The sequence below is a fragment of the Crocodylus siamensis genome, chromosome 12, assembly GCF_052110815.1.
Source record: "Crocodylus siamensis isolate JL-2025a chromosome 12, ASM5211081v1, whole genome shotgun sequence".
Taxonomy (NCBI): Eukaryota; Metazoa; Chordata; order Crocodylia; family Crocodylidae; genus Crocodylus; species Crocodylus siamensis.
The window spans coordinates 6,564,098-6,575,326 of NC_143406.1; the positions used below are offsets into that span (position 1 = coordinate 6,564,098).

Consider the following 11,229-nt stretch of genomic DNA (forward strand, 5'->3'; position numbering starts at 1 on the left):
AAGCGGCGCGGGCTGCCAAGCGCCGATTGGCTCCGGCCGGCGCGGTGACCCCACTCCGCCCCCTTCTGCGGATTGGCCCCGTGGGGAGCGGGGAGGAGGGTTCCGATTGGCGCGCGGAGGAAAAGGGGGCGGGAACTCGGGGGCTGTCAACGGGAGAGGAGGAGGGTCAAGCGGACGAGAACGAGGCGGAGCTTCCCCTAGCAACGGGAGTGTTGGGGGCGTCGCTAAGGAGGGGCCGCCGCGGGGCGGACATGGCGGACGGGGCGCGGGGCGTGCGGGGCTGCGGCGCCCCCGGCAGGTACCGGCCGGGGCCGATCGGGGAGAGGGGGTTTTGGGGGCGCAGCGGGTGGGGACCGCAGCCCCCCGATTACCGTATTTTCCCAATTACTGTATTTCTTCGCATAGAAACTTCCCAGTATACAATGGGAAGGCACAGATCCCCGCGGGGGCGGGGAGCCCAGCACCCCGATTACCGTATTTTTTTCAATTACCGTATTTCTTCAAGTACCATGTTTGCTCAAGTACCATATTTGTTCGCATATAAATGCTTCCATATACAAGGGGGGGGCACAGATCACCAGGGAGGGAGCCTGGCACCTCAGTTACCGTATTTTCTCAGTTACCTGTTTTCCTCAAGTACCGTATTTCTTCGCATACAAATGCCCCGGTATACAATGGGAAGGCACAGATCCTTGGAGAGGGCGGAGCCCAGCACCTCGATTACCATATTTTCTCAAGTACCATATTTCTTCACATATACACACCCTAGTGTACAATCCCCACCCTGTTTGCAAAGCAAGGAAACCTCTCGTATCATATTTCTCACATATAATGTGCAGTGCAAATTTCCATCAGCTGGTTTCTGGGGTGGGGGGATTGGTGTGTGCCATATGGCTCCTTGTCCTGCCTGTGCCCCTTGGAAGTGGGAGGCTGGGCGCACATGACTCACACATGAACCCATGCCTGAGAGCATGAGTTTGGAGGGTAGAACATCTGGGATTTGAGACTTGCCACCTGACCCTGCCACTACCCACTGTAGGGCCGGGGTCAGTTTGCCTCCCCTCTTTGGGTACGGGCAATCTTATGCCTGTAGCAGCTTCACAATTCATGGCAGAGCTGCGCCTGGGAGCCTGCAGCAGCTGTTGCACTGGATGTGTTTCCTGTGCACAAGCCCGGAGCAGCGTAAGTAAAGTCTGTGCCCCCGGTGGGTCAAGGTAAAAGCTGGTGCGGTTTTGTTCCAGGCTGAGGTGCAACCAGCACTTACAGTGTAACAGTGGCCACACACTGCATCGTTGCAACTCCTCCTCCTCCTCTCTGCAAGCTGCCCCAGTGTCACATCCCTCAGGATTGATCCCCTTGTAAGTCACAGAGGTGCCAAGCTGCTTTTTGCACCTTTGAGAGTATTTACAGAGCACAGAAACGAAGGCAACGCAAGATTGTGTCACGAGGCCTGACCCGGCTCTCTCAGAGCTGGGTTTTCACCCTTCCCACTCCATGGACTTGGGCAAAGCCCTGCCTGTTTGCATGGGTGCGACAGGGCAAAATTCAAGCCCGTTTCTGGCGCTTGGTTTCCACAGAGCCAATGGCTTCCATCCATAGCAACCTGTTTCTGAGGCAGGAGGATTTTGGAGGCTGTCATTGCTAGAGCCTGGAGCAAACACGTTTTATAGATGAGTTTAGCACATCCTGGTGGACACTTTCCCTTGGTTTCAGTATAACTCGCATGAGTGGAGCATATTACTAAATTTAACAAAACCTTTCTCAATTGGCTTAATAACCTTGGTCTAATTCTCAGTTGGTCTAATAAAAGGTGTCATCTCTGAACCAAGAATTCTAGAGTTTGCATAACAAAAACTTTTGGCACTAATCGGCTTCATCTTTCCTTTAAAGAGAAAAGCCAAATGAATTCCTTAGCGACACGCAGAAAACCACCACTACTCATCACCTGAGCCTCCAAGAACTGCAAAAGAGCTGGACCCAGCCCAGAGACTGGGAAGGATCTTCGTTATTTAAAGGAGAAATTGGTAGGATGAGATATGAATTGTCATAGTAAAGTTACTGCGTTAGTCTTGGCAACTGTCTTTTTATATAGCATGATTTATCATCTAGGAAAGGCACGCTGCCTTCTTATTTTAGAGTAAAATCAGGAACAAGTGCATTGAGGCCAACTGTGCCAAACAGCGTAAGTGTCAGGGAATTAAAGTCCTTTTTATTCAAGCAGTAGAAGATTCATGTTGAAAGGAAAATTGGTGTTATTTGCACATATCTGACATCAACAGGCATGCATAAAATATAAAGTTCTTTTCAAGCCAAAATTAAACCCTGCTTGTTATACCAGAGGATTTAAAAGTTGGAGCATAATGTTAACTTATTTGAAGTTTCTCTTTTTTATGTACCTGTGAGAATAAGTATAGTTCCAGGAAGCTGGTAGTGGTTCAAAAATCAAGGCTGGGTTCTCTGGAATGACACATTCAGACCCAAGCAGGCCGACACAGAGGTGGCTGCATTCAGTGGTGCAATAGGCACATAAAGCTGATTCTGCAAATGCTGAGTGCTGAGTCTAGTGCTTGCCAGAAAGGGAAGCTAGTACCACTCAGGGTGCATCTACACATGCAGTTAATGCAATGCAATACACTCTGGCACCATTTGACCCAGAGGAAACTGCTCCTGGGCATAGCATCTACACATGCAGCAACTTGAGTCTGGGCTGACCAGGTGCAATTTATGCTCGCAGTCAGCATCCACATGTGCATTTCAGCACAGTAAATTACTCTGCCATTAAGATAGTACTGTCTCTGACGGTACTACTCTGCCTCTGACAGTACTATCTTATGGCAGAGTTAATGTACTGTGCCCTAATACTGTCGCATGTGTAGATTGTGACATTTTACTGCAGAGCCAATTAATCTATTCGTCAGTAAGCACACATGTAGATGCTCCCTTACAGTTGTAAATGCTACACGTAGCAGTAACTGTGGTCTGCATTGGTCCCATTGCACGTAAAGTGTTAGGGATCCTTTGGAATAAAGGCTCCTAGTGAAATACACAGCTTGGTTGTTCTGAAATTATGCTTTAAAATGGCAATGATGCCAAGCCACCACATTCATTTCTCATTTAGATTTCTCCGTTAATTCTCATGGTGTCAGTACTTATCCATGACTGCCATATTTATGATGTATTGAATAATGCCTGCCTGTTCAAGATAGAGCCAAGTTTAACAATAACCATAACCTGTAGTATAATTCTTCTCTTCCAGTAGAATGGTGAATTATATTTTGTGAAGTGCTGTGAGGGCCCCTATCAGAAGGAGCTATATAAGTACAGTGCGTTACTATTGGCATTTCCACACCACTGTGGACCAATTGTAACTAATAATTGGAAACAACAAGTATTTTTATGTGCACTTTCTGAACACCTGCACTTTTTCCCTCCCTAGAAACTCGTTTTTCTCCGTATATGAAGGAGAGTCCCACCATCGACGACTTAGAAGAAAGTTTACGGCAACTTAAAGTTCAGGTGGACAGTTTGGCCTGCAGTCTGAGTTTTAACACAGATCAAGATTATACCCTAGATTCTGGCACTGCAGACAGGTCAGGTCCCTTTAATCTGAAGTGGCCAATGATTCACAATGGGGCCTACACGAAGGCAGACAGTGGAGACACACTGAAGCAACCTGATGAGTCTGAGTGGTTTCTAAAGCCAACACATTTGATCAGACCTCTGGGAGACTATCCGGCGCTTGCGAGCCTAGGTTTTCCAATCTTCTCCTCGTCACCAGTCAGCCAAGTGGCAGGGCTCCTTGGGAGTGAGATAGCAAGCAGAAACTGTCTGCCGTCTGTGGATCTAGCATCTGCAGAACCATTTCCAAAGAAGCTTGGTGCTCCTCACGTGATAGGAGTCAAGGCCTTGTTGCCCCCTAAAATCCCAGTGAGGGCCCGCTCACCCGAAAGGGTCACTTCTCCCTTGGACAGAGGCAGGTCTCTCTCTTTTGATCGCTTGAGGACCAACCGATCCCATTCATTTTCTCCAGCATCCAAAAGAACCCGCTGGCTCCGATCTCGCTCGCAGTCCCCGAGACCTATCTGGAGACCAAACTCAGCCAAGGCAAATGCCTGTGCCCAGCCTGCACCACACTTCAGCAGGTCCAGGAGCAGCAGAAAGAAAACAGCAGCAACCAGGCAGTCCCGCTCCAGAATATACAAACCAGGAGCCCTGGTGGCCAGGTCCTGCACTCCAGGCAGGATGCCTACAAAGGGGGCACTGAGCTCTTCATGGAGCCCTTACAGTCTGTCCTCTGCTGCTATAGCCTCACCCACATCTCAGGAGATCAATGAAAGGTAAGAAGCCACATGTTGCGGGGAAAGTAAGCTTTCTGTGGGATCTTCCTGTTGGTATAAGCCCAGAACGTTTTACAGAAGTTGGAATGTCTTACTGTTGGTATAAGCCCAGATAACTGCATCGTGTGCCACACTGGTTATGTTCCCAGGATACAGGGTGCTGATTTGTTACTTTGGGGCTTGGTACAACTCTCACCAAAGGCACTGGGAGATGATTCAAAGCAAATTTGAATCAGACCTGTAGTTTATAGATGAAAATAATATCAAAACTTTACTTTTGATTTTAACATAACAGTGCCCCTCACGTGATGTGGTCACCTGCATCACTGGGGGTGGACATTCCTTGCTTTAAATGTGGAAGGCAGTAATTATAAGGATGTCATTGCCTTAGAGCGGGGCCCAAGTGTTAGTGGAGAAAGGCATTACACTGCGTACATTCGTATGAGTTAAGCTTGTGTTGTATACAAGAGACCTAGCACACAGCCATGTAAATAAAAAGTCACCAGATCCAACATGATATGTCTTTTATCACTCAGAAACATACACCTCTCTGCTAGAAAATGCACCGCAACTTTAATCCTAGCCCAGGATAGGGGCCATTGTTCCAGCCATCTCTTCCAAACAGCCCCCCAACATAAAGAGACACATATCCCCCCAGCTCACTCTGTTTTTCTCCTTACTGTCATTTGGGGAAATGAGTACTCAATTTGGTTAAGATTTTACAGTCTGGAACACCTTGAAGGGGCCTAGTTTTGAGAAGGTGCTGAGTTTCAAAGTATCAGGCACTTTGGTGCGGCAGCCCTGATGAATGCTCAAAACCAACTAGACTAGTCGCTTTTAGAACCATAGGCTGTAGTGTGGAGGATGCTTTGAACTTTCCCAGCAACGGGACAGTCCTGAAAACCAAAGGGCCTGGTTTATCAGGTTTTTGCAGACTCTCGCAGAAGGTGCTGTGGGGAGGTCCCTGATAGAAATGTCTCCGTATGAGAAAGAGCTGGCGCGCCTCCGGCTGGAGCGCCTGCGTATGGAGGAGGAATGGTTACTGGAGCTGAAGAGGCAGCAGGAGTTGGAACGAACGCGTGGCCCCAAGCCCAAGTGGTAAGTTCTGATCCTTGGCTTGGTAGGCAGGTCAAGGGTCTGGGCTTTGCAGTGGGTTTCTCCATGGGAGAGAGGAGCCCTTGGGTCTAAGGCTCTATGGCTGCTATTGCATATATAAACTCACTTCCCAGCAGTGCTCCAAAAATACATCACCCAGCACATCCTTAGCAGTCCCACTGATTGAGCTGTCTGACTTGGCCTCTGGAACACATCTGCAAAGCACATAGGCAGAAGCAGCCAAGAGACTTGTGCATGCAAGGCCAAGTTTTGGACAGTGCAGACAGTCAAAATGCAGGTGCATTTTATAGGTGACTGTTGGCACCATATGCTCAAAACTGTAACTCCCAACTTTTATTCTACTGCTGTAGGAGCAGCTGCTTAACCAGCAGAGGGAGTATAGAGCTAGCTACCAACCCAAGAAACCAAGGCACCGATAATCAACCTCTCAGAATTCAACCAGAGACTTTGATCTTGTGCTGCCTGGGAAACACAAGAGGGCAAGTCCTGAGAGGAGGAAATCAGTGTTTGCTAAAGAGATTCCAGTCTGGTGGGAATAAAGGCAGAAGGAGAGTGCGCTGAGGCTGCTTGTAGACATTGTGTACTTTCTTTAACCAGTGAAAGCAGTTCACTTTTTACAGTTTTGCTCAGTCTTACCTGAAATGACTCAACTGTATCCCCACCACAGGAGTCATAGGGCCTCCATCAGTGTAACATCAGGCTCTGGAGGGGACGATTCTCAGCACGTGGATATTTAGCATTGAGGTTAGGCCTTCTTTAGTAGGCTGGCCAGAGAATCCCAGATAGAAAAGTTAACACCTCTTTTATGAATACTCTGCTGGCCTGACTCGGAATGGGCTTGGAGGAATTGCGGGTGGGGGGAGGGCTCCACGTGACAATGAAAGATTGGAGAAGATCCATTTCTGAGTTGCCTGTTCTTGATGGCTCCTATCCCCTTCTCAGCTTGCTCAGTACCAGTGCTTCTGTTCTCTAGGTATGAGATGAAAAGCTCCCAGTTCCACTACGAAGCCCACAAGAATAACCAGTTGCTGAGGAGCAGTCAGGACCTCCAGTCCATGTATAACTATCGGCGAGAACTGGAGTCAGCATCCAAGGAGTTCCAAGAACATTCGAAACCCACACACTTGGCTTCTCTCTAATAAGAGCTACGTCCCCAGCATTAACCCATGCCAGTGAGAGAGAGACTTGGGGGTTGTGTATTCCAGGAAGTTTGTATGCTGTGCTTGGAGGGGAGGTCACAAGGTGGCAGGAAGGGGTGTTCTTCCAACCCAGTAATCTGTCAACCACTTCCATCCTTGGAGGAACTCTGTTGCCTTCAATACTGAAAGTGGTATGTTAGCATGAATGATAGCAAACTACATCACTAATGCTCTTATCTACCTCTGTCTATAGATCAACAACAATCTATGTGCTGACTCTCTGCCCAGGAGGGAATTTCCCTGAACAAATCATCCCTACTCAGCTTACTTGCAGCCCTCCAAAAACCAAGGAAGAGGGTATGGGGATGGAAACAGGAAGAGGGGAGCAACGCAATGGGAAAGATTGATCCGATAACATAGACATCGGAAGCCAACTTAAAGCCCCATTTGTCAAATCTTACTGCCAGAGATGATGAAAAGTTCAGAGTACAGCATGCCTTGGCTCCAATGTGCTTGCAAATGTTGCAATACCATTCATTCCACCCTCCTGCCTGTGGGCTCCTGCCTTTTAAATGATCATTTCCTCCAAAGTGCAGCCCTAATGAAGTCCCTATGACTTTTCTGCAGGCAGCTTTGTTTTGCCTTTAAGTCTTTCTGTAATTAATTGCTGACAAGTGGAGGATCTAAAGCTATGCTGCTTTCAATGATCACGTTTAAGTGTGAGCATTTCCACACTGCAAGATCTCACAGTGCAGTGTGTGCGGTTCTGGCAACCAAAACAATGGCATAACATTTTAGTTTGCAGTACCCGTGATTTCCACAGTTTCTGAGGAGACACCCCGAGGCCAATCCATCTCTACTCCCAAACCAGCGCAAGTCAATCTGTTTGAACAGCAGCGCCCTGATTAACAGTTGGAATTTCCATCAGGAGGTCTTAGGACATATTGATTGCTTTAATAAAACTCTGTTGCCACTGGTCACGGCTAGCAAGCGCAGTGGGAATACAGGGAGCGCTTCATTTCTCCAGCACTGGTAACTTATTTGCTACACTCATGGCAAAACTTGAATTATTATGGAGGGGGAGCTTGGAACGGGAGGTGATTTCACAAGGCCAGTAGGGTTTACGAAAAAAAGATAAAAATAAAAAATAAGGTTGCAACAGAGTCTCTTTCCAGCTCATTTTGGTCTGACATAAACAAATGGGCATTGCTCACTGCTGAAAAATCAGTAACTGCTGCTATTACTGTGTCCTTCTCCTGGGAAAGTCAGGGGTTTAACCAGGTGGTTGGAGACTCCAGGAAAGTTACAGAACTATTGAGAATATAGTTACCCTGTTAAACCCCACTCAGATTCATTTTCAGCTGCATTGATCTGTCATGTGCAGTCTGGAAAGATACTTATACATCACTTCTTTTTTCCTAATGGAACCATTAGAGAAACTGACATTTAAAAAAAAATAAATTTACTCTTTTGCTGTTTATCCTGATTTACTTTTCACATTTCATATGCTGGGGCTCCTGCATTAGGATCATGTTGCTGGGAGCTTAGAGCTTAACCAAAAGAAATTAAACTTTAATTCAAGTAAAAAACCTCCAAGCATTTCTGGCAGGTTTTATGAAACTTAAAGCCCCCCATAAGACTCACAGTGAACGAAATTACCCGACAAACAGCCTCTTTAAAGCTACAGCAGCTATGGGGGAAAGTGAATGTCCTTACCTTATAAGCTAGAGCATGGGGATGGAGGATCAAGGTAGCTCATTGCTCTCCCATCCCCAGCACTTGCCTTTCTGTACCATGGTTGCTTTGTTCATAAAGGGTGGGTGACAACTGTTCGCATCCTATCGAATGATCCATGGACGAGGAGGCCTGCACACAGCCAAGGCCTTATTGTCACTTATTTGAGTGGTGGGTTGTCCCGTAGAGTCTGAGATACAGGGATTCATACCTATATGTGGGGTGTAAGATTTTCCTTACTAAAGCATTCGGAAGGAAGCCACTGATTATAAAAACCTGGTCCCCCTGATGCGAACAGCAAACTCCAATTGACCATGGAAGTGGGATTTCAACTGAGGAGTTTTGGTGACCCAAAAGGGTCACCCATGTTACGGTAGTCTCTATAAATATACATCAGCCAATGTTTTCTAACCCGTCCGGTTGCCTAAGTAATAATGTATGTACTTAACCGTAGGCAGCTTTATTTGAAAATGTGGCCCATTGCTTCTTTGACCAGAAATGGTTCTTTCTCTTTAGTCTCACTAGCCTTTAAACCTGCTCTTACCTTTTAAATTGTAATTGTTCTCTCTTTGTATCAACTTTTTATAGAGATTCTGTGTAAATGAGAAACTTGGATTATTAATAAATATTACAGATTCTACCTCATGAATAACCAACAGCCCAGTGGTCTGGAATTTGCTGATTCTTGAAAGATGAGGCATTAAAGAGCTCTAAAAGAGCCTGTAAAAGTTAGATATTTGACTCTCCCTGACTTCCCATGGAATATGGTCCCATGGGTCTTCTAGATGCTTTTGAAGTCTCACCCAGCGCACACATGCCTTGTAGTCTCTGTTCCTACAAGCCACTTATAGGTTGCACTCAACCACATGAAATGCAGCAATGGTCAGCAGTGAGCAGTGGCATGGAGCCACACTCTGCAGTCCACATGCATCTCCAATGGTTTCATTCAAACAGCCCAGAATCTACGGCATAACCTTCACATTGCACCTGCTGATTTTCCTGGCTCAGCTGGTAACTCACAGCAAGAATTTGCTTTCTATGAGCCCTGAAAACTCAGCTTGGGACCGTAAAGGCCTCCTAGGACTTTCAAGAGCAGGTTGTAATAACATCCTTTGTGTAGGATCACAAACAAGCATTGCTGCCAAGCTGTTACCCTTCGCCGTAGTGCACGCAGCTTCCCTCACCCTTAGCAGCAGCGAGAGGACAAACAGCATCGTATCAGTCAGCACAAAGGGGAAGGGACAAGTCTTGGCCAGATATCATTGTTCTTGGGAGTCTTTCATCCCCAGTGTTAGTCTCAGACTGTTTTCCGGCAGGATGCACGCTTCCCACCCCGGCCTGTGGGAATCAGCCTAGTGCTTATACCTCATGAAACTATTGTCTTCTGACCAGTGACAACAGGTGCTCCCTCCTTTAACTCTTTTGTCTCCACCGCTTCACGTTACATGCTTCTCGCTTCTGCTGAACTCAGCAGAAGGAGCTGCCATCTACTGTGCGATGTCCTGGTTCAGGGAGTTCGGTGCCTCCCGTGGGAGAGTCACTGTTTGCAAAGGGGACTTCTTGGCTGCTGTGAGGCTATAGTTTACATATGAAAGTCAGATAAAGTTTTGCTTTGAAGCATAGGTGAGCCTGGGGTGCTAAGGTGAGAGCTGCAAGCAGACTTCGCCCCGAAGGAGCAGTTTATTCTGAGCTAAAGGAATCACCCCACCCCCAGCAAAAATCTAGGATTTTTGCTTCCATAATCACCTCTTGTAAATGCGGCACAGGCTGTGGAGCAGAGCAGGAGACCAGGACAAGGCAGCAACAAGGCAGTGTTTGTCTGTGGCACTGGGGAAAGGGCTGGAATAAATCGCTGTTGCAAATACCTGGAGCTGGGGCCAGATACACTGGCCACTCCCTGCAGAGAGTGTAACCTGTTCAGCAGATGAAATGAGGAGTTTCCACTCACATTCCTGATGGAGCAGCATTTGCTTTGTTCAGAAGACCTACAAAGTCTTTACAGAGGCAGGCAGGGATGTCTGCATTGCACAGGGTCATAGAAACTGCCATGTCACATCGCACTAGCACACCTAATGCAGTCTCCAATTGCAGCCAACCCCAGAGGCTTCAAAGACCCCCCACGCGGGCAACTACAGAATCACCGCCCATACAGGACATTTCTGTCTAGCCCCCTTAATCAGAGCTTGACTTAACCATCTCACCATGGCTGAATCTGGCAGCTCTTGGGCCACATGGCCAGCTACCTAGACAGCCAAGCCCAACTGTATTTGATCCAAAGGCATTTAAAGCGGAGGCACTGCTGCAGCTGAACACCGCCTCAATCCCCGTTGGTCTCCCTTGTCTAAAAGATATGCATACCCCAATATATCATCCGCAGGAACATCCCAGAGATTAAAAACATGTCCAAAGCTATTATTCAGGATGTGCAGAAAAGTGTTTGTAAGCTGCGTTACCACCGATCCTTGTGGTGGTGAAATACATTTTGAAAGTTGTTACAAATCTTATCTAGGCATTCCTAACGCTTCCCTCCGCGCGGTATGTGAGCACCCAGCCAAAAGTTTGCGAATCTACAGCTTCTGCCCTTCGAAAACTAAAGAGCTAGATAGCTAGTGGAAAGTGGGGGAGCGCTGTTGAAGTTATGCTGATACACACCATTTAAAATTCACTGCCGATACTCTCTCAATTACACTGAGTTACATGGTATCTTAATATTGTACTTTATCCCACTTGGTACATACTTTTGGGGACAGAAAGGGGTTCCTTCTAGTATGCTCTATCTGGAATATTCCTTTGGTACATTGTTCCCACGTCTACCTGCCATAAAGATGTGGATGGAAAGGATTATTCTTCTGTCCCTTCTAATTCAGAGGAATCCCAGCGTTTCTACCTGTAGCTCTCATTGG

The 11,229-nt window shown here is 47.1% G+C and overlaps 1 protein-coding gene across 3 annotated transcripts; it reads left to right on the forward strand.

Annotated features, from left to right (window-relative positions):
• The first annotated feature begins 179 nt into the window (after positions 1–179).
• On the forward strand, positions 180–11,160 carry LOC149854537 (uncharacterized). 3 transcript variants are annotated; one of them, XM_090023905.1, is made up of 6 exons: positions 180–298; positions 1,891–2,024; positions 3,437–4,337; positions 5,262–5,435; positions 6,427–6,625; positions 6,846–11,160. In XM_090023905.1, the coding sequence occupies exons 1-5, from the start codon at positions 252–254 to the stop codon at positions 6,590–6,592; spliced, it is 1,422 nt and encodes a 473-aa protein (XP_089880031.1). In that variant the 5' UTR covers positions 180–251; the 3' UTR covers positions 6,593–6,625; positions 6,846–11,160. The 3 variants fall into 3 exon arrangements, with proteins under 3 accessions (XP_089880031.1, XP_089880030.1, XP_089880032.1); XM_090023904.1 differs by having other exon boundaries at positions 6,427–11,160; XM_090023906.1 differs by lacking the exons at positions 5,262–5,435; positions 6,427–6,625.
• Positions 11,161–11,229: the final 69 nt, after the last annotated feature.